This window comes from Neodiprion lecontei, chromosome 1 (genome assembly GCF_021901455.1).
Source record: "Neodiprion lecontei isolate iyNeoLeco1 chromosome 1, iyNeoLeco1.1, whole genome shotgun sequence".
Classification (NCBI taxonomy): domain Eukaryota; kingdom Metazoa; phylum Arthropoda; class Insecta; order Hymenoptera; family Diprionidae; genus Neodiprion; species Neodiprion lecontei.
The window spans coordinates 9,826,047-9,849,382 of NC_060260.1; the positions used below are offsets into that span (position 1 = coordinate 9,826,047).

The window sequence follows — 23,336 nt, forward strand, 5'->3', positions numbered from 1 at the left end:
TAGTCGAAAATTTACCAGAGTGAGCGATGACGCTGTAATAATTTAATTAATCCATCTCTTATTACTGAATATATATTTTTGACCACATCACACTCAGGCAACAACAGATATTCTATTGTTATTGAAAAATTTATACAACTACGACTCTTGGTTCTTACCTCTTTGATATTGAGGAGATGGAAAAAAACGTTAAGCTTTTCATGCGGTTATGTTCTTTTGAACGAATTCAAATAAATTCCGTTGGAATTATTTGCGGCCGATGCTCTGATCGTCTTCCTTTAAGAGTCGTCATTGTCAGTTGGTTCGTATCTCTTCTTGACAATATACATTTTTCTATCACCTAAGAGTTGTATGTGCCCGGTATTCGACGTGAGGCGACATTTGCCTGTTCCATGGATATGTCGGAACGCTTCTATTTGCCTCTTGCTAATTTGGATTGGAATCGGGAATGTCAGACAAGTTACGTTCTCAGAAAATGGAAAACTAGTGCTGGATCCATGGTAGGTGAAGTATTCACTGCAGCAGAAACAGTAGTCCTCCACCAAGCTAAATGCCTCTGTTTCAAACAATTATTCCAACAGTGGTTTTAATGATTTTGTACAATTGCATGGTGTATTCGTGTTTGAATTCTCAAAAAGTGCATTGCATTATTCCAAAATTTACGTTGGAACTGAATCAAGATTTCGGCACGTTTTCGAATAATGGTGTAGTAGATTCGAGTTTATTTATTCATTGATGCACTGGAATTCGGTTTCATTGAAAGCTTTCTATTACCAATTATATTTGATTAAATATTACTCACTTCGACTTATTCTGAACATTCTATTAATATTCTATAGGCTGAGCTGTCAATACAATGTGTCACCAGCAAGACAACTTCGTGCACATGATGATTTAGTCTTTTGCCATTATATCGATAACTTCACGATAATACGAAAGACTACACACATTTTTGACAGTAAAAATTGTGCACAGAATATCAATTACATGCAGATTGAATTTAAAAGTAACTTCCCACTAAGTTTATCAGCTTATATTTTGTAAGTGGTGCATTACTGGTGGGGATTCTATGTTTGCGATAGTCCTTGGGTGGGAGAAACCATGTAATTCATGAAATAGGCAGTAAGTTACAATTTAATTTTGGCAAGACATTAATATCATACAATAAAATTTTTTGCAGGTGTTTCGGAGGCGTTCTTTGTTTTCTTTTGATAAGGAAAAAAAACATGGAAAATTCTTAAGATTTTGAGTAGATTTTAATGCACGTCTGCAAAATACGAGAATTTTTTTTCTCATCAAATCATGAAAAATGAGAATTTTTACAGCACAAATTTCTTCGTTTAGGTTCAAAATTGAAAATGATTTCCCCGTTTTTTGGGGATTCTTAATTGATCGATGATAAAAATACATGTCAGTTGGAAATAATTTTGGTTTCTACGCTTCAGACAAGAATTACGTAAGCCACCTTTCCCGCCGATTCAAGACTCCAGTGTCACGCCACTTTAATGATCAGCCAATAACTCCTTCATTTTGCGAAAATTAGGTGAGAAATATTTTTTCTTGAACTCTCGTAATATGTGTTGAAACACAAAATTACGTCGATGTGGCGCATCGAGAAAATGATTACAACACGTTTCCGACCACCTTCGTCCTCCACGTCCACTTCCAAACACCTCCTACCATCTCCATCCACCTTCTACCACCTCCTGCCGCCACCACCCACCTCATACCACCTCTTACCAGCTCAGACCAACTCGTACCATTTCCGAACACCTCCTACCAGCTTCGACCACCACCAACCACATTCGTCATCCTCGTTTTGCTCGTCCTCCTCGACGTCCACCGATCGCCACAACCACCTCTAAACACCTCCTACGTTGACCGAAGAAGATGAAGACAGTTGCCCTAACGGGCATTGGTGTGACAACCGTAAATCGCTCCGTGAGATGTTCCAACGGTAGAGTTGAGAACTTATTGCAGAACATCAGAGAGTTACCGATTTCTACATGACGCTGGCTGCATTCACCTTCCAAGTAACACAGTCTTCGCAATGGTGAGCCCAAGCCAGTACTTAGCCGGTGTGTACTCATCGAGTTTAGGCGTTACCGAGTTGTCGGCGATTCAAGAAATTAATTATGAGAATATACTTCTTCCGAAATTCGTAGCAATACAGTGATTTAATTAAAGTATAGGTACCCGAGAGAAGAATGTACACGCAGATCATAAATAATAATAAATCAGATGTAATAATGATGCAGAGACCAAAAAATATATGTACGTATATGCGGTCCATGTACGATATTAATATGTACGACCCGTTTACGATTAATACGTGATGCATACTATAAATTTTATAATTTTCCAGGAGACAAACTAGATTATCTACAATAATACGTCGATAATATGAAAATAGAAGAATTATTCATTTCGAAATGGGATTCTATTCGACACGCGCTCGATGTATTCCATAACATTAATATTCATAATTATTCCAACAACATTTGCTCTGTCGATCTTGAATTTTCGCAGGCGTAGAATCGAAAGGCTGTTTTAGCTAGTCGCAAGTGAAGTATCTACGTTGGGTAGAGAAACACAATTGTTTTTCGAAAAGTGTTCGTATGGAAAAAAATTCAGAGTAACTGTAATGTATCACGGATGCGCTAATTTTGATCCAGATGAAATGGATGCTCCGTATATGAGACAGTATTTCATGCGGTGTCCTGATTTAAAGAACTGAAAAGGTGATAGGGAGAGAAAGAACGAAGCTTCTTAACACTTCGAGTGTATTTTAACACACATTTGAAAGATACGAGCAAAATTTTTGATCATCCAACTGTCGCAGAACGGCAGCGTTATCAGCTGACCCGTTAACTGAACGATTCTTCAGTCAACGGCTGACCATCGAAGGGCATGGCCGCTTGAGTCTGGAATCGGCAGGAGAGGTAAAGTGCGTATTTCTTGTATGAAATGTGAAAACTAAAATCATTATACATCGTATCGTATCATCATACATCATACATCGTACATCGTACATCGTACATCATACATCATCATACATAGTATGAAAGGTCGAAACCAAAGTTTGGATGTCGGATGTTCAGAAAGTGACGTCACCAATTCAAAATCAGCTAGCCGAATTCCTCAGTCTGGAAACAACCGCGCAGTAGAGCGGACGGATGAGAGTCGCGCTCCGCAAATTTCGAGTACCGGGTTCTCAACCTCTCGGATCCCGCGCTTCGGGTCCGCTACGTATTTCGAGTACCGGGTTCTCAACCTCCCGGATCTACAATAAATTATTTCAATTCGTTTTTCGCGCAAGCCGAAATTCAGTAGCTGTCAGTCCGCGAATAAAATTTCTCGACTTCCAGGATAAGCGCTCCGTGGTTCCTGGTTAACGTTTACAATAAATTATTTCAATTCGTTTTTCGCGCAAGCCGAAATTCAGTAGCTGTCAGTCCGCTAATAAAATTTCTCGACTTCCAGGATAAGCGCTCCGTGGTTCCTGGTTCACGCTTACAATAAATTATTTCAATTCGTTTTTCGCGCAAGCCGAAATTCAGTAGCTGTCAGTCCGCTAATAAAATTTCTCGACTTCCAGGATAAGCGCTCCGTGGTTCCTGGTTCACGTTTACAATAAATTATTTCAATTCGTTTTTCGCGCAAGCCGAAATTCAGTAGCTGTCAGTCCGCGAATAAAATTTCTCGACTTCCAGGATAAGCGCTCCGTGGTTCCTGGTTCACGTTTACAATAAATTATTTCAATTCGTTTTTCGCACAAGCCCATATTCGGTAGCTGTCAGTCCGCTAATAAAATTTCTCGACTTCCAGGATAAGCGCTCCGTGGTTCCTGGTTCACGTTTACAATAAATTATTTCAATTCGTTTTTCGCGCAAGCCCATATTCGGTAGCTGTCAGTCCGCTAATGAAATTTCTCGACTTCCAGGATAAGCGCTCCGTGGTTCCTGGTTCACGTTTACAATAAATTATTTCAATTCGTTTTTTGCGCAAGCCCATATTCGGTAGCTGTCAGTCCGCTAATGAAATTTCTCGACTTCCAGGATAAGCGCTCCGTGGTTCCTGGTTCACGTTTACAATAAATTATTTCAATTCGTTTTTCGCGCAAGCCGAAATTCAGTAGCTGTCAGTCCGCGAATAAAATTTCTCGACTTCCAGGATAAGCGCTCCGTGGTTCCTGGTTCACGTTTACAATAAATTATTTCAATTCGTTTTTCGCGCAAGCCCATATTCGGTAGCTGTCAGTCCGCTAATAAAATTTCTCGACTTCCAGGATAAGCGCTCCGTGGTTCCTGGTTCACGTTTACAATAAATTATTTCAATTCGTTTTTCGCGCAACCCCAAATTCAGTAGCTGTCAGTCCGCTAATAAAATTTCTCGACTTCCAGGATAAGCGCTCCGTGGTTCCTGGTTCACGTTTACAATAAATTATTTCAATTCGTTTTTCGCGCAACCCCAAATTCAGTAGCTGTCACTGCGCTAATAAAATTTCTATAACTTTATAATCTTCTCATAATCTTTTTGGTAAAATATGTCGATAAATAAATTATATTAAACCTTGCACATTATTTTTGATTTGTTCTCTCGCTGGAAATATTTATTAGTATTCGAGGTATAACTCGAGGTGGTTGGCGGTGGTTGAAGGTGTTCGGAGTTGGACGAGGAGGAGGACAGGAAGACAAGGAGATGAAGGTGGACGAGGATTTGTGTTCGGTGAGTAAAACACTTTTATAATATTTGATGGCAATTGTAATTATATTTGACCTAAAATATTTCAAACTAGTCATGTTTACATTAAATTATTTCAATTCATTTTTCGCGCAAGCACATATTCAGTAGCTAGGAATAAGCTTATACAATTTATTACATTATTAAACAATTAATTATTTATATTAATCTCTATACAATATTTTGGATGTGTTCCTATACTGAAAATATTTACATTACATTATTTCAATTCATTTTTCGCGCAAGCACATATTTAGTAGCTGTGAATAAGCTTATACAATTTATTCTACTATCAATTAATTAATTAATTATATTAATCCTTACACAATATTTTTGATATGTTCTCATACTGAAAATATTTATTACTATTCTAGGTATAACCCGAGGTGGTTGGCGGTGGTTGGAGGTGGTCGGAGGTGGACGAGGTGGACCAGGAGGAGGACGAGGACCCGGAGGAGGACGAGGTGGACGAGGAGGAGGCGGGGTGGGTCGTGGGTGAGGAGGGGCGGCGGAGGGGGAGGGAAGGGGTAGAGGTGGGCGGGGAAAGGGGTGAGGTGGGAAGGGAAGGGGCGGAGAAGGGGGAGGGGGAAGGGGGAAGGGGGAAGGGGGGGAGGGGGCGGGGAGGGGAGGGGGGAGGGGAGGGGGAGGGGCGGGAGGGCGGGAGGGAGGGAGGGAGGGAGGGAGGGCGGGAGGGAGGGAGGGAGGGCGGGAGGGCCGGGGAGGGCGGGCGTGTGTACTGCTCTATTAATTCTGACGGACATCCGTCCTCCACTCCCCTCCCTCCTGCCCCTCCCTCCCTCCCTCCCTCCCTCTCTCCCTCCCTCCCGCCCTCCCTCCCTCCCTCCCTCCCTCCCGCCCCTCCCCACCCCCCCTACGCCCCCTCCCCCGCCCCCCTCCCCCTCCCCCGCCCCTCCCCTCCCCACCCCCTCCCCCTCCCCCGCCCCTGCCCCTCCCTTCCCACCTCACCCCCTTCCCCGCCCACCTCTGCCCCTTCCCTCCCCCTCCCCCACCCCTCCTCTCCCACGACCCACCCCGCCTCCTCCTCGTCCACCTCGTCCTCCTCCTGGTCCTCGTCCTCCTCCTGGTCCACCTCGTCCACCTCCGACCACCTCCAACCACCGCCAACCACCTCGGGTTATACCTGGAATAGTAATAAATATTTTCAGTATGAGAACACATCAAAAATATTGTGTAAGGATTAATATAATTAATTAATTAATTGATAGTAGAATAAATTGTATAAGCTTATTCATAGCTACTGAATATGTGCTTGCGCGAAAAATGAATTGAAATAATGTAATGTAAATATTTTCAGTATAGGAACACATCCAAAATATTGTATAGAGATTAATATAATTAATTAATTGTTTAATAATGTTATAAATTGTATAAGCTTATTCCTAGCTACTGAATATGTGCTTGCGCGAAAAATGAATTGAAATAATTTAATGTAAACATGACTAGTTTGAAATATTTTAGATCAAATATAATTACAATTGCCATCAAATATTATAAAAGTGTTTTACTCACCGAGCACAAATCCTCGTCCACCTTCATCTCCTTGTCTTCCTGTCCTCCTCCTCGTCCAACTCCGAACACCTTCAACCACCGCCAACCACCTCGAGTTATACCTCGAATACTAATAAATATTTCCAGCGAGAGAACAAATCAAAAATAATGTGCAAGGTTTAATATAATTTATTTATCGACATATTTTACCAAAAAGATTATGAGAAGATTATAAAGTTATAGAAATTTTATTAGCGCAGTGACAGCTACCGAATATGGGCTTGCGCAAAAAACGAATTGAAATAATTTATTGTAAACGTGAACCAGGAACCACGGAGCGCTTATCCTGGAAGTCGAGAAATTTTATTAGCGGACTGACAGCTACTGAATTTCGGCTTGCGCGAAAAACGAATTGAAATAATTTATTGTAAACGTGAACCAGGAACCACGTAGCGCTTATCCTGGAAGTCGAGAAATTTTATTAGCGGACTGACAGCTACCGAATATGGGCTTGCGCGAAAAACGAATTGAAATAATTTATTGTAAACGTGAACCAGGAACCACGTAGCGCTTATCCTGGAAGTCGAGAAATTTTATTAGCGGACTGACAGCTACTGAATTTCGGCTTGCGCGAAAAACGAATTGAAATAATTTATTGTAAGCGTGAACCAGGAACCACGGAGCGCTTATCCTGGAAGTCGAGAAATTTTATTAGCGGACTGACAGCTACTGAATTTCGGCTTGCGCGAAAAACGAATTGAAATAATTTATTGTAAACGTGAACCAGGAACCACGGAGCGCTTATCCTGGAAGTCGAGAAATTTTATTAGCGGACTGACAGCTACCGAATATGAGCTTGCGCGAAAAACGAATTGAAATAATTTATTGTAAACGTGAACCAGGAACCACGGAGCGCTTATCCTGGAAGTCGAGAAATTTCATTAGCGGACTGACAGCTACCGAATATGGGCTTGCGCGAAAAACGAATTGAAATAATTTATTGTAAACGTGAACCAGGAACCACGGAGCGCTTATCCTGGAAGTCGAGAAATTTCATTAGCGGACTGACAGCTACCGAATATGGGCTTGCGCGAAAAACGAATTGAAATAATTTATTGTAAACGTGAACCAGGAACCACGGAGCGCTTATCCTGGAAGTCGAGAAATTTTATTAGCGGACTGACAGCTACCGAATATGGGCTTGCGCGAAAAACGAATTGAAATAATTTATTGTAAACGTGAACCAGGAACCACGGAGCGCTTATCCTGGAAGTCGAGAAATTTTATTAGCGGACTGACAGCTACTGAATTTCGGCTTGCGCGAAAAACGAATTGAAATAATTTATTGTAAACGTGAACCAGGAACCACGTAGCGCTTATCCTGGAAGTCGAGAAATTTTATTAGCGGACTGACAGCTACCGAATATGGGCTTGCGCGAAAAACGAATTGAAATAATTTATTGTAAACGTGAACCAGGAACCACGTAGCGCTTATCCTGGAAGTCGAGAAATTTTATTAGCGGACTGACAGCTACTGAATTTCGGCTTGCGCGAAAAACGAATTGAAATAATTTATTGTAAGCGTGAACCAGGAACCACGGAGCGCTTATCCTGGAAGTCGAGAAATTTTATTAGCGGACTGACAGCTACTGAATTTCGGCTTGCGCGAAAAACGAATTGAAATAATTTATTGTAAGCGTGAACCAGGAACCACGGAGCGCTTATCCTGGAAGTCGAGAAATTTTATTCGCGGACTGACAGCTACTGAATTTCGGCTTGCGCGAAAAACGAATTGAAATAATTTATTGTAAACGTGAACCAGGAACCACGGAGCGCTTATCCTGGAAGTCGAGAAATTTTATTAGCGGACTGACAGCTACTGAATTTCGGCTTGCGCGAAAAACGAATTGAAATAATTTATTGTAAGCGTGAACCAGGAACCACGGAGCGCTTATCCTGGAAGTCGAGAAATTTTATTAGCGGACTGACAGCTACTGAATTTCGGCTTGCGCGAAAAACGAATTGAAATAATTTATTGTAAACGTGAACCAGGAACCACGGAGCGCTTATCCTGGAAGTCGAGAAATTTTATTAGCGGACTGACAGCTACCGAATATGAGCTTGCGCGAAAAACGAATTGAAATAATTTATTGTAAACGTGAACCAGGAACCACGGAGCGCTTATCCTGGAAGTCGAGAAATTTCATTAGCGGACTGACAGCTACCGAATATGGGCTTGCGCGAAAAACGAATTGAAATAATTTATTGTAAACGTGAACCAGGAACCACGGAGCGCTTATCCTGGAAGTCGAGAAATTTTATTAGCGGACTGACAGCTACCGAATATGGGCTTGCGCGAAAAACGAATTGAAATAATTTATTGTAAACGTGAACCAGGAACCACGGAGCGCTTATCCTGGAAGTCGAGAAATTTTATTAGCGGACTGACAGCTACTGAATTTCGGCTTGCGCGAAAAACGAATTGAAATAATTTATTGTAAACGTGAACCAGGAACCACGTAGCGCTTATCCTGGAAGTCGAGAAATTTTATTAGCGGACTGACAGCTACCGAATATGGGCTTGCGCGAAAAACGAATTGAAATAATTTATTGTAAACGTGAACCAGGAACCACGTAGCGCTTATCCTGGAAGTCGAGAAATTTTATTAGCGGACTGACAGCTACTGAATTTCGGCTTGCGCGAAAAACGAATTGAAATAATTTATTGTAAGCGTGAACCAGGAACCACGGAGCGCTTATCCTGGAAGTCGAGAAATTTTATTAGCGGACTGACAGCTACTGAATTTCGGCTTGCGCGAAAAACGAATTGAAATAATTTATTGTAAGCGTGAACCAGGAACCACGGAGCGCTTATCCTGGAAGTCGAGAAATTTTATTCGCGGACTGACAGCTACTGAATTTCGGCTTGCGCGAAAAACGAATTGAAATAATTTATTGTAAACGTGAACCAGGAACCACGGAGCGCTTATCCTGGAAGTCGAGAAATTTTATTAGCGGACTGACAGCTACTGAATTTCGGCTTGCGCGAAAAACGAATTGAAATAATTTATTGTAAGCGTGAACCAGGAACCACGGAGCGCTTATCCTGGAAGTCGAGAAATTTTATTAGCGGACTGACAGCTACTGAATTTCGGCTTGCGCGAAAAACGAATTGAAATAATTTATTGTAAACGTTAACCAGGAACCACGGAGCGCTTATCCTGGAAGTCGAGAAATTTTATTAGCGGACTGACAGCTACTGAATTTCGGCTTGCGCGAAAAACGAATTGAAATAATTTATTGTAAGCGTGAACCAGGAACCACGGAGCGCTTATCCTGGAAGTCGAGAAATTTTATTCGCGGACTGACAGCTACTGAATTTCGGCTTGCGCGAAAAACGAATTGAAATAATTTATTGTAAACGTGAACCAGGAACCACGGAGCGCTTATCCTGGAAGTCGAGAAATTTTATTCGCGGACTGACAGCTACTGAATTTCGGCTTGCGCGAAAAACGAATTGAAATAATTTATTGTAAACGTGAACCAGGAACCACGGAGCGCTTATCCTGGAAGTCGAGAAATTTTATTAGCGGACTGACAGCTACTGAATTTCGGCTTGCGCGAAAAACGAATTGAAATAATTTATTGTAAGCGTGAACCAGGAACCACGGAGCGCTTATCCTGGAAGTCGAGAAATTTTATTAGCGGACTGACAGCTACTGAATTTCGGCTTGCGCGAAAAACGAATTGAAATAATTTATTGTAAACGTTAACCAGGAACCACGGAGCGCTTATCCTGGAAGTCGAGAAATTTTATTCGCGGACTGACAGCTACTGAATTTCGGCTTGCGCGAAAAACGAATTGAAATAATTTATTGTAGATCCGGGAGGTTGAGAACCCGGTACTCGAAATACGTAGCGGACCTGAAGCGCGGGATCCGAGAGGTTGAGAACCCGGTACTCGAAATTTGCGGAGCGCGACTCTCATCCGTCCGCTCTACTGCGCGGTTGTTTCCAGACTGAGGAATTCGGCTAGCTGATTTTGAATTGGTGACGTCACTTTCTGAACATCCGACATCCAAACTTTGGTTTCGACCTTTCATACTATGTATGATGATGTATGATGTACGATGTACGATGTACGATGTATGATGTATGATGATACGATACGATGTATAATGATTTTAGTTTTCACATTTCATACAAGAAATACGCACTTTACCTCTCCTGCCGATTCCAGACTCAAGCGGCCAGGCCCTTCGATGGTCAGCCGTTGACTGAAGAATCCTTCAGTTAACGGGTCAGCTGATAACGCTGCCGTTCTGCGACAGTTGGATGATCAAAAATTTTGCTCTTATCTTTCAAATGTGTGTTAAAATACACTCGAAGTGTTAAGAAGCTTCCTTCTTTCTCTCCCTATCACTTTTTCAGTTCTTTAAATCAGGACACTGCATGAAATACTGTCTCATATACGGAGCATCCATTTCATCTGGATCAAAATTAGCGCATCCGTGATACATTACAGTTACTCTGAATTTTTTTCCATACCAACACTTTTCGAAAAACAATTGTGTTTCTCTACCCAACGTAGATACTTCACTTGCGACCAGCCAAAACAGCCTTTCGATTCTACGCCTGCGAAAATTCAAGATCGACAGAGCAAATGTTGTTGGAATAATTATGAATATTAATGTTATGGAATACATCGAGCGCGTGTCGAATAGAATCCCATTTCGAAATGAATAATTCTTCTATTTTCATATTATTGACGTATTATTGTAGATAATCTAGTTTGTCTCCTGGAAAATTATAAAATTCATAGTATGCATCACGTATTAATCGTAAACGGGTCGTACATATTAATATCGTACATGGACCGCATATACGTACATATATTTTTTGGTCTCTGCATCATTATTACATCTGATTTATCATTATTTATGATCTGCGTGTACATTCTTCTCTCGGGTACCTATACTTTAATTAAATCACTGTATTGCCACGAATTTCGGAAGAAGTATATTCTCATAATTAATTTCTTGAATCGCCGACAACTCGGTAACGCCTAAACTCGATGAGTACACACCGGCTAAGTACTGGCTTGGGCTCACCATTGCGAAGACTGCGTTACTTGGAAGGTGAATGCAGCCAGCATCATGTAGAAATCGGTAACTCTCTGATGTTCTGCAATAAGTTCTCAACTCTACCGTTGGAACATCTCACGGAGCGATTTACGGTTGTCACACCAATGCCCGTTAGGGCAACTGTCTTCATCTTCTTCGGTCAACGATAAAAGCAGGAGGTTAGCCCTACCTTCACGCCTATGTTTTCGCTGAAAAACTATCGGTCTTAGATTTTTGATTCTTGTGACCCTTTCCTAACCAATCGGACCCCGAGGAACCGAGAAAACACAAGGAAAAGAGCGTAGGATAATTCGCAGAACAATGAGGAACAAAATTCATTGTTGTTAGGCCGTAACTTCCGATGTGTTAATTGCAGCGTAATGGGACTACGCTCAATCGATTTCTTCAGAAAAATTATGATGGAGTAGTTTATCAAATAATTCATTCCCGTAGTATTCAGAATCGTCGAATTTTCATCGAAAATCCAAATGGAGAGTATCCAAAATCCTCACTGTTTTTGCCTAAAAGTAGGTCTCAAACAAGGTGCAAAAATTCAGTTTAGCATTGAGTTTGACGTTTTCCAAGTACAACCTGAAGGAAAGGTCTCCGACTAGGTAAAAGTAAAGGAAAAAGCAAATTGAGAGATGAGGCCAAAAAAGCGTGTTCAGCAAATATCAGGTATTTACTATCTATGCTCATCCAGGCTTTAGTTTAATATCAGTCAACATCGAAGTGTGGAGTAAATACTTTAGTACTCACTGAACGGCTTCAAATTACAACGGTCACGTTTTGTTGCTGGAGGAACTGAAATCGGTATTCCAGCTGTCTTGGAATCTATATTTTAGCTTGGCTCCCTACGACCGATGTATAGGTATAATAATTGCATGCTTACTATTTTGTTGGACGCTAATAAAAAGTTGACACCTGATCTGCAATGTCCAATGCCCAAACTTACGTATACTCCGATTTTCAAAATCGTCCCTCAGTCGGTTTTTTCGATATTCTGATGCGGTCAGCTCTCATTTCGGTAAGCAGAATAAAATATGGAATAGTAGTCAACACGCTTATCGTTTATTCTATAATGAAATAAACTAAATGCTATTGACAACTCAATACGAGTTTGGGTACAACTTTTATTCATCATAACTACAATTTGCAAACATCAGAACATGATTCGATATGGAATAACAATTATAATAGGTATGTACTTCAGAACTGAAATAATTCATTGATTACAATCGTTCAGAAAGTATTTGCAAAAACCGCAATCAGGCATCATTATTGAATGAATGTAAGTCATGCGAGGACCTTCGATTTCCGACTCACATTCACGTATCCATAGACCAAAACAGTTAGGTTAAACGCAAGTACGAAGGTTGAGAATAAAAAATCCACCATACATACGTAATTGCTGTTTTTATCAATATCATCTTAACCATTGTATCAAGTGAATTATTCTGATGGAGGTCGAAGTGTAATAAAATGTATTTGCTCCAGTTTGTAACACGAAAAAATTTCACCTCAATCGCAGTGAATTATATGAGGTCAAACAACCGCCGATTACACAACCGCTACATATTTTTGAACTCTGCAAAATTTCAGATCGTATGTGTGTTCTCGCGATCTTCCAAGGTATAATTACACTGGAAATAAGTCGATGGTCAACTTCCCGTGGTCGGCTAACATTTAGTGCTCAGAAGAAACTAATCAAGGCCTAATTCATTTTTCTGTAGTGGAATAGCCTGTTCCATATCAACTAGCATAGTAAACTGTTCGTCCGTTGAGGTGTTGAACGGGCCGATGGTTTTCGCGTATGCAGCTGCCATATTTATTCCGTAAACTACGAAACATCCTTGCCTGATGTTCGGATATCCTCACAGGCTCCGGAAAAATTATCCAAGTGACGCACTCGTGATACGGAGACGTTGTGATCGAGCCTTGATACGTGTAGTATCCCGGTGTCTGGCAGGCCTGCCTCATCCAGCACAACGAATCTAGATGTACAGAAAAGTTTGACTTGGTAAACCTAAGAAAGAGCAAGCGTGATTTGATAATTATATTTGATAAAATAATAAGATAAATGAGATTTCGACGTTGTTGTATACACATATCTCCAAATATCCAAGTCTACGTATCTCAAACGCGATAATGAGCTTTAACAGTCCCATTCTATACGAAGTTATGAATAAAAACACTACAACACGTTTTCCTCAGAGGTAGAAATAAAGAAATGGCTCTGATCATACGAAATCGCAGTAGTGAATTCGTAGTGTTTATAGTACAATGGTAATGTACTAGGACAGATTTGTGTTAGTCTGTTTTGACGTAGGAAAGTGAAGAAGGAGGGATTAAAAAAAAATACACGTATAATTGAAAAAGTTGTACAGATACTTGGAGTTATCTTCGCGGATATTCCGGGCTGAATGACCTTGTCCAAGTTGTCAGTGATTTTGCTGAAGAGGGGATTCTCCTCCCAGGCTGGTAGCTGATAAACCTGAAGAAAATAGGCACAAATGGCAAGGCCATCTCGCTTGTCCCAACACTTCTCCAAAGCACCATATCGCAAATTCCAGTGAAGGGCTTGGGCTTCCATTGTGAACCACGTGCCGTTTAACGTGTGCTCAGCTCCCATGCAGTCCGCCGAACCCCAACGAAATGTGACTTCGTCGAGTTGATATACGTCGTCTCCGAAAGGCCCGCCGCGAATGGTTGCTGGAATTCTCTCACCCCCAAGGGTGATACGTGCTGCGTAGGATGATGAAATGATCAGGGTTTGATTTGGTGAAGGGCATTGTGCCGCAATGATGATCGAAGGGATTTTTTTGCAAGTGAAAATAGCTTCGTGAACCGGTTATAAAAGTATTTACCAGTTGATCCCGTGTTAACGAGCGTGGTGTAGCCATCTTGGCTCCAATGTCCGCTCATGATTAACGGTGGGAGCTGGATCCCGATGACATTCTCTTCATCCAGATTTATAGGGGACTGACCCAACTGTTTCCTACCTTTGGTGTAACAGTGAATAACACTTAATTAATATTTACCACAAATCACCGCTGTATCATAATCAACTTACTGGGTTGATTATTCATATTTGGTTGTCTAGTGATTCTGATTCCAAGGTACTATTTTGCTCTATTTTTTTCAGTGAAATTTAAAACCGGTTAAATTTAAAAACGGCAAAATGCAAATGACGGTTAACACGTGAATTTCGCTCAGGTCCTTTCAGATATCGATTGGCCATCGCCCACTCGACGAAACGAGTTTGCTGGTAAATTACGCGTGTAATATATCCTGTTGGATAATTGAGTTGACTTTGGCCGGCGTATGACACTGCATTTGATCGTGCAGCTATCTCAATGAACAGAAGATCCATCATATGTGCAGATCAAACAGCTGATAATAGTTCGCACATCACAACGATGATGGTAACCTTGGCGTTTACCGATCGATCATCAACGCGAGCTTAGCGTGTCGATGTTAATCGAGGTACGTTCTTTATTTCACTTCATTCCCTCGATAACAGGTATAACTTAAAATAATTCATAATTATAGCTTATACATAGTATAGAAAAACTGCGGTAAACTCTACTTGGTAGAATACTGAGGATACATATATGGCTATTTGCTAGTCATAAATAAATACAAAGGTTTTAAATGTAAATGAACATCGTGCTTCGAGGATTAACTTCCAAAAAATATTTCCCTTCCGTTTAGGCCTTGAACAGGGCGGAAGTTGGCGGTAATGCAGCCTCCCGAGTGGGACTTCATGTTGCGGAAAAGCTCGGCCTGTCTTTTCGTGATCCTTATTGGGTCCGGGAACAGGATCCACGTTACACATTCGTTGTAGGGTGGTGTGGTCAGAGAGCCGTGATAGGTGTAGTACCCACTGCAGAGACACCGACCCTGCTTCATCCAGGCTAAAGCGTCTGCAATTATTTTTGTAATAATAGTCATCGAATCATGGCAATCTACTGGCTTTACTTTCGAGTTCCTAATCCTGCATAATGCGAAATTTACTAACCATGCGGAAGTTCTGCCTTCGTGTTAGGCTCTACTACGTGATGGAGGTGGTCCGTAACCTTTGCGAATTGTGGATGATCCTCAGTTCTGTCATCGCCTACAACTTGCAGAAAGTAGCCAACAACAACAACACCGTCACGCTTGTCCAAGCAGTTTTCAAAAGTCTCATATCTTTTGTTGAAATGCACCGCGTGTGCTTCCATCGAGAACCTGACAGATTTTAAGAGCCACATTTGTTAAATGTCATTTTGTATATAGGTATGTATAAGAGAGTAGTTATAGTTGTATTCACAAATTTAAGGAACTACTACGTTAAGAAGCACAAAGTGCTAAAAAATTCCTGAAATAACAGAGAAAAACAACAAGCAAAGAATAACGAAATCAAATATTTACAAGAAACGTTCGGGCTTCGATAATGTAAAATAATGTTCAAAATTAATCAAATATTCTTGGTATTCTACTTGACCATTCCATGATTGGTAAATGCATGTATGAACTATAATAAATTACTTCGTGACCAGAATTTACTTTTGAACTTGAAGCTCGACCCAATTTTGAAATCTTATGTATTTATTTAATGCTTACAATTTTCCGTTGAGAGAGTGTTCAGCACCATGACAGTTACTGGCTCCCCAGTGAAAGTGCAACTGTGCGAATTCGTACTCGTCCTTCAGAGGTCCTCCAGACAAAATGGCAGGCGGTCGGTCGAGGCTCATCCTAATCTCGGCTGTGCCGAGATTTCGAAAAAAAAAGAAAGAAAACCGAGTAAAACGCTGTTAGATCGGAGGAAAGCAGTCAATCGTATGTTCGCAGGGAGAAAAAGAGAGAGAGAGAGAAAGAGGGGCACAAGATAACGCGATTCTCAATTGCCATACCAAAGTTGATTCCATTTAGGTCTCACCTGTGTTTCCCGTGTTGTACATGAAAGCGCTTCCAAGTGGAGTCCAGTGTCCTGTCATTTTAAGTGGTGGAAACTCCTCGTTACGTACCACTTCAGTAGGTGCCAAATCAACGGGAGACTGACCAGTAGGTCCTAAAACGATATGTGTTGAGTACAGTGATTTGAAAGTACTTTGTCATATATTTATACATATAATACACATGTTTCAATTTCAAAATCTTTCCTTTGAGAATATCGAAATAAACGTCATTTAACTAATAAGTCACGAAAGTATTTTTACGGTCGTATGTATGATGATACAGATATTGCTAAAAAAATCGGCTTGAAAATTATTCAAAAAATACATTCAATGTGAGGTAAATTTTTTTATCTCAATATTATTTCTGTTTTTCTCGATTATTTTCCTGACGTTGATTTTGCGATTCATAAGCAGCTGTACTGTAATAACAAAAATATTTTTACAACTACCCTGCTAAAAAAAAGTAATGATTTTTCAAAATCGTAACCAATATTCACACTTTTACACACTTAATTCCTGCTCGATTATATTCAAGCAAGCCATGTATCAGCTGAATAATAAAAGATAATAATACCTTTGATATGCGTGCAGATCGTTCCGTCGTTTTTTAATTGCGTGGCTCCATTTTTGATGGCTTTAGATGAACGGAGGCCTGTAATTCACGTATTTACGAAAGGTTGAATTAATCGTACTTTCGAAGAATAATTTCCTTGGATTTTCTTTTTTTTCCGTTAAGATACTGACCTGCTCGGCAAGACAATTTGCAACACTCGGTGCTTACGATGTTCCGAAGGCTAGCCTGGCGTCGCATGGAACGACGACGTAAAGCGCGAGTCTGATTTCCAGGCATCGTGATGAACTTTCTTTCGCGCTATTGATTACCTACAGAATAAACACGAGAAACAACTGTAACAGGTCATCAGTCACTTCTACGTTATCCCTACTGGATCACAAGAAAGTGATTTTTATTTATAGCCCGTCCGTTAAAACTGTCTGGATGTTTCTGTACGTCGTTTCACTGCTAGAACTTGATTGATGCACATTTTCTATGCACAACATCCTTGACCAATTATTAGCGAAATCATAACTGACCTGTTAATTATGTGGTTACCGATGTGGTTTCAGCACTCTCACTTTTGCGTTCGAATCAATCTGAATTACAAATGAAAATCTCGCGACTGATGCCGCACGTGACGACGACTCATACTTATAGTCACCTTTATTAGCTGATTGTCGATCATTATTTATGTGAAAATTCTTTGGTAATCCATGTGCGCGATAGGTTGACAGCTGCGTCGGCAGTTTCGCTTCGATATATCATTGCAGATTGTTATCGGGTCGCAAATATTTCACGTGTTGTCCTGATAATCTTCACTTAATGCTAAGCGTAATAAATAGTCATTCGCATTATTCATTTACAAATGAATATTACGAAAACATCTCAGCTTCTAACCCGATTGCACCCACTTGCGTATATCGTTTAAGAAAACGAAGTTTCTTGCAGCTTGAAAGTAGTCCCGTGAAGGATTTTTTTTTTTTTTGTTTTTTATGGATTTAATCACAATCCGGTGAAACTAGTCATGTAATATATACGTGAAACTAGAACTCGAGTGCTACGCTACTGCTGTCAAGTATAACTGCGTGTTAAGTGATTTTGATAGGAGATAAGTGAACCATTATTTATTACCTATCAGAAAATAAACAATCAGGGAATTAATTAAATGGCGAACACTAGATACCCTCAGAATTAGATATTACAACTGGTTTTGTCTCAAGTGGATTTATGAGGCTTGAATAGTAATCTCATTCATAAACAAATTCTGGTGTATGAACTACGTTACTGTGTATACATGTAAATACATGTTTTAAGTTCCTATTTCAGGCCCTCTGACGTTCGTTTCACTTCACAGATTATCTAAAGGAATGAATTGTGCTTATATAGGAATAAATAAATTAATGTTTCAAAGCAAAATGGTTTTGGAGTCTTTGTAACAGCTACGTCGATTGCACGAACATAGAAAAATTGACAATAGTTTCGTTGGTAAGAAATAAGAATATTTGTAACTTTAGTTAGTTTTAGACAGTTTTAAAACTCGAAACTAGTCAGGCATTTTTTGAATAAATACTTCTGTTAAAATGATTTCCCATCGAAGTTTTGTTTGTCATCCGTGATGAAATAGAAACCTTTCGAAACCCAAAATATTTTGTCGAGAATAGTTAAATGTTTATTTCGGTTTAAACATCACCAGGTGTGAAGAATCGATAAATCAAAACCAGTTTTATATTAGTACAGAAAAAAACTGATTTTTCTTAGAAAACAGATACAACCTGCAACTGAATCTGCATTTCCCTCATTTACCGAAATCAACACATAACTACTGCAGCCTTTTCAATTCGCTTTGAATGCTACAATAATAATTCACTTACATAGTATTATGAACAAGTATATTCAACACACGTTGCACGACTAATTAGCGAGACGTTGATAGATTTTTAATTATCATTAATCGCAGGTTGCATGCGGTGTAGTTGAAAATCCTAGGTATGAAGTATCGTCCCGGCTTTACTCGCAAATGATCGATCACATAAAACACTTTCGTAAAAGCCCCGTGCAAAACGCTTGTATCTGTAATGTACGAAAGTGCAATTATATGGTACGAGAGTTCATGTGATTTTTAGATTTCGATGAATAAATTATTACGAGCGAAATGTCACTATAAAAAAACGATTTTCAGTGGGGTTTATAAGGATCCCGTGCATATATAATACTATAACAGGAATAAATTTATTTTCATTACCTCTGAATAAAATAATACTTTTCTTGATGTTCGTATTTCGCTTTGAATGTGGAATTACGTTGCTGACGCATTTTTGCTTCTGTCATGCGTTTTATTTAAAGCCTTATTCATTGTCTGCTGTCAATTCGCATCATCTTGAATTAAGATCATGTAGTAGTACTGCACAGTAATGTTTATCAATAGAATCCCAATGAATCACTATTTTTTTGGAATCAAACCTGAAACGAGTTTTCTTTATATATAAATTTCACGTGTCTATGATCAACGTATCATTTGTTTCTCCCGTCATTTGCCTCGCTAGTCATTGGCGCATAAAATTTAAATAGCACGGAAACTCGTTCCAGTTTTTATTCCAAATAAATAGTGAGCCATTGGGGATACATTAATGATCATTATTGTACAGTAAAATACATAAAAGCCTTAACCTTCCGGCTAATTTGATTTCGTTCCCAAACAAAATGCGCGTTCAATTCTATCGCAACCATATGTCAATGACTGGTGATGCAACTGACATAACAAAATGAGATGGAGCGTCACATAATTCGTATAGAATCGAAGTTGCATTTTGTTTCGGACTGAAAACAAGTTAGCTGGAAGGTTAAGGCATTTATGCACATACATCTGTACCAAAATTACCTTGTTTCATAAATTACACACTTGAACATTTCAAAGGTTATATAAAGAAACAAGATTTTACTTTACCTGAAAGCGCAATAATCTACGTGGTTGCAGGTGTCACTGATGTAATGTAACGTCATTGGGTAATCAAGAGGGCGTAAGATTGCAAAAAGCGCCTTCAGCTACCTCTTTTTCATCATTAATGATGATGGGTGGTGGTTAACAAAATTGAGCTCTTATGTAATAGCAGTAATTTAACTTGTACTGCATTTTACAGTCGTGATAGCTAGAAATTTATCAGGTACTTTTCAGGAATACTAGACCAGTGACATTTCGGGAATAAATACGACTAGTCGCTTGAATTCTGCGTGTGTATGATGTTAACGATCGACGACGAGAACAAATTGGTGCAAACAATCATGCCAGAAAAATTCGTTGATGTACCAGAATAATCATACCAGACAAATAAGTGATATTCATTTAGTGTGAGGAAATTCGCGATTACGAAAAATAGACTACTCTTCGCTCTTCATTGGAAATATTTTCTTATACGAATCGAATGACATTTCCACGTGCAATCGTGACCGTAACTCACGTGTTTGATTGCGAGGGACTGGGTTTTCAATCGATTGTCGGTATCTGTACTGGATGATAACTTATATCTATTCTGCACGGTTGCCTAACTCGAATTTATCGATTGTTCAATGCACGGAGTTGTCAGCTTGATGTTTTTGTACACACGGAACAAGCCAGCGTCAATCCCACTGTTTTGTCTCTCTATATTACTTGATTTAACACAAAAATATTTTCAAGAATTTTTGTACACGTGTGAAAAATAAATAAATGAATGAGAAATAAAATTTCCAAGTAATCTGGAGGCTGGTGTCAATATAACGAAGAAATTGGCGTGACGAATCCTGTTCCCCATGTTCCGCGATAAACCAAATCCCATTCTGTACTCTCAGGTTCATCAAAATGTTTGACATTTCACTACCAGAATTTTTGGTCGTGTGTGGCAGCGTCCTGCTCATAGGTACGACCGAGACATGTTTATATTGTGAAATGAAAATTGACCATCAACGAGTATTTGTAACCCAGGAGTTTTGCGGCCCGAAAATTTCTGGCATGATCCGCAATGCCGAGAGCCTTTTCTTGGTTAGAAATCAATCGGTACTCGTGAAGTCTCACTGACAGCAAATTTGTCCGTTAGAGATAAGATTTCCTGCCGCATATTCGCTTTCGATTTTATCACTGACGGATGACATCGTATTATTGGGGAATAGTACCTAACAAAAAACTGGCTACCAGTAAATGTCCTCAATTCCCTTGACATGGCATTTATTGTAGCCCCGTGATTATCCACTTAAATCTCCTTGCAGCCTTGCTCCTGACGGAAATTCTGGACTGGACCCAGCTTTTCGCGCCGTTGGATTGCCAACACTCGCCAGTTTTCATATTCGGATATGCGGACCACAACGGACCTCATACTTGGAAACTCTCTTACCCGGAGAGTGGCGGAAGCTCTCAATCCCCCGTCAACATTGTCACACGCTCGGCATGTGTCGTTCAACCGAGCGAACCTCTCAAGTGGAGAGGATACAGCATCCAGCCAGTGTCTATGACGATGGCCAATGACGGCAATAACGGTACGTTACCGGACGGTTGATTCAATTTTCCCGAGTGAGTCGTTAACTGTCCATTAAATCGTAACTGAACCTACATTCGCTCGGAATGAATCGTTCCCAAAAATGCTGAACTGGACCTCGAGCCATTATGACTTCCACTCGATATCAAATGCCACAATTCAATTTGCGAATCATTTTTTCTGTTTCATCTAAATACGAATAGTGTTGGTTTGCGCCTTCTGGACTCGATCTTCAAGGCCTTCCATTCAGGGAGGTCCGCTCAACGGCTGCTACGATTTTTACTCGATGATGTTCCACTGGGGTCCGTCGGATGTCGAGGGCAGCGAACACACTCTCGACTACGTCCGTTACCCTATGGAATTACAGATGATCCACGTTAAGCGAGGCTTCAACTCTCCCCTTGACGCTATCGTACTAGGAGCGAAGGACGGTGTGATGATCATTTCGTTCTTTTTCCAGGTGAGCCGCGGGATCCAAACTTTTTTCGTACAGTGACGAGGAGACCGTCTTGCATTGACATGCCTTGTGATGGTGCATTTTTATTTTTGAACAGATCACCAACGTGGAAAATCCCTATTTGGACCACATCGTTACCAACTTATGGCGAGTCAGTCAACCCGGCGCAAAGGCTTACATTCCCCCGTTTCCTCTTGAATGGATGTTTCCACCGTTCGAAAAGAATTACTATACCTACAACGGCTCTTTGACGCAGCCACCGTGCAGCGAAATCGTCACTTGGATAATTCAACCAGAACCAATCGCAATCTCATCAAGCCAAGTTAGTTTGATATCAGGCTTTAGGAATTGTGACGCTTGTTATCTGAAATCCCAAGGATATTCTCGTTATAAGATCTTTGGTGGGGAACTGAACAAATATAACTATCACTAACATAAGTGACTGCTAGTCAATCATTATACTATTTTGGTTTGAAGTATGAAAAAAAAAACACTTCAACGCCGAGTTTTAGGCTATCTTCTCCAGCGTTATTGAAAATTACAAATAATTATGACTCAATAACATTGCCGCTGTCGTATATTATAAAGCGAGTCAATCAAGTGATTCAATTTTGTTTTCATTAAGGTATCGTGAAAAGTCATTGATCATACACTGCTATTAGGTGTTCAATTATCACTGACTTGAATGTCATTACTTTCGGGTGTTTTTTTTTGTTTCTCACGTTATCAAGTAAAATGCATATCAGTAGATATTTTTGCAATGATTAAACAACTTAATTTGTGTTGTTTCTGGTACAGGCAGCATTATCAGTCCATGTTCTTGAAAATATAGTATAATCTCAAACATTAATTCAATAAGATTGTAACATTTTATGAAAGTTGCATAACAACCTAGTTGCGGATGCTTTTCAGGTCGCGAAATTCCGAAAGCTGTGTTCACTGGACGGTCCGATTCTTCTGAACTCACGGCCCGTGCAAAAGCTCAACGATCGAAGTATTTACTTACACGAGTAGAATGCAGTACTGGTAGCACAATTAGCGTTCTTCGATCAAGGACACCGATGACATGCGTAATCGCACGTGAAGAATTATAAGTGAGCAGAAGTCAAATTACTAGTTTCATATTTTTAGAGATTTCGAAATCTGTGAATATTTTGTAACATACATATACTAAATTTATTATCCTTCATGTGTGTATTTTTTTCTCTCTTACACGTCATTCCATTGCATAAAATGATGAAACAATTTTCGAAAATATATGAGACTGTAATGCTATTTATATCATACGTGACACGAGTTATTAAAAATAACTTTTTCTGAAATGACAGGTTTTTTGGAACTCCTCGAGTGCAGCAGGTATATACCGAGAGGAAATGGTAAGGTTAGCAAACTAAGTGACCGAGTGCGCATGCGCAAGCCTTGTCGTTTTCTCACGCAGGTTGGCCACCCCAAACTTCAGCTGTTAAGCGCGGTACACAGAGGTTACACAGGCATTGCGAATTT

The 23,336-nt window shown here is 40.1% G+C and overlaps 3 protein-coding genes across 3 annotated transcripts; 1 reads left to right on the plus strand and 2 right to left on the minus strand.

Moving 5' to 3' along the window:
* Positions 1–12,596: 12,596 nt before the first annotated feature.
* On the minus strand, positions 12,597–14,679 carry LOC107227618 (carbonic anhydrase 1-like). The gene is made up of 4 exons (XM_015668818.2): positions 14,449–14,679; positions 14,243–14,377; positions 13,767–14,120; positions 12,597–13,369 (listed from the first exon to the last, which is right to left on the minus strand). Exons 1-4 carry the CDS (start codon positions 14,462–14,464, stop codon positions 13,128–13,130), a joined length of 747 nt encoding a protein of 248 aa, XP_015524304.1. The 5' UTR covers positions 14,465–14,679; the 3' UTR covers positions 12,597–13,127.
* A 197-nt stretch (positions 14,680–14,876) lies between these two features.
* Positions 14,877–21,020, minus strand: LOC107227621 (carbonic anhydrase 1). The gene is made up of 7 exons (XM_015668821.2): positions 17,408–21,020; positions 17,060–17,197; positions 16,890–16,967; positions 16,297–16,428; positions 15,981–16,122; positions 15,397–15,605; positions 14,877–15,301 (listed from the first exon to the last, which is right to left on the minus strand). The coding sequence occupies exons 2-7, from the start codon at positions 17,163–17,165 to the stop codon at positions 15,057–15,059; spliced, it is 912 nt and encodes a 303-aa protein (XP_015524307.1). The 5' UTR covers positions 17,166–17,197; positions 17,408–21,020; the 3' UTR covers positions 14,877–15,056.
* LOC107227617 (carbonic anhydrase 3-like) lies at positions 20,707–22,986 on the plus strand. The gene is made up of 5 exons (XM_015668817.2): positions 20,707–20,764; positions 21,111–21,377; positions 21,580–21,836; positions 21,931–22,155; positions 22,746–22,986. The coding sequence occupies exons 1-5, from the start codon at positions 20,707–20,709 to the stop codon at positions 22,845–22,847; spliced, it is 909 nt and encodes a 302-aa protein (XP_015524303.1). The 3' UTR covers positions 22,848–22,986.
* Positions 22,987–23,336: the final 350 nt, after the last annotated feature.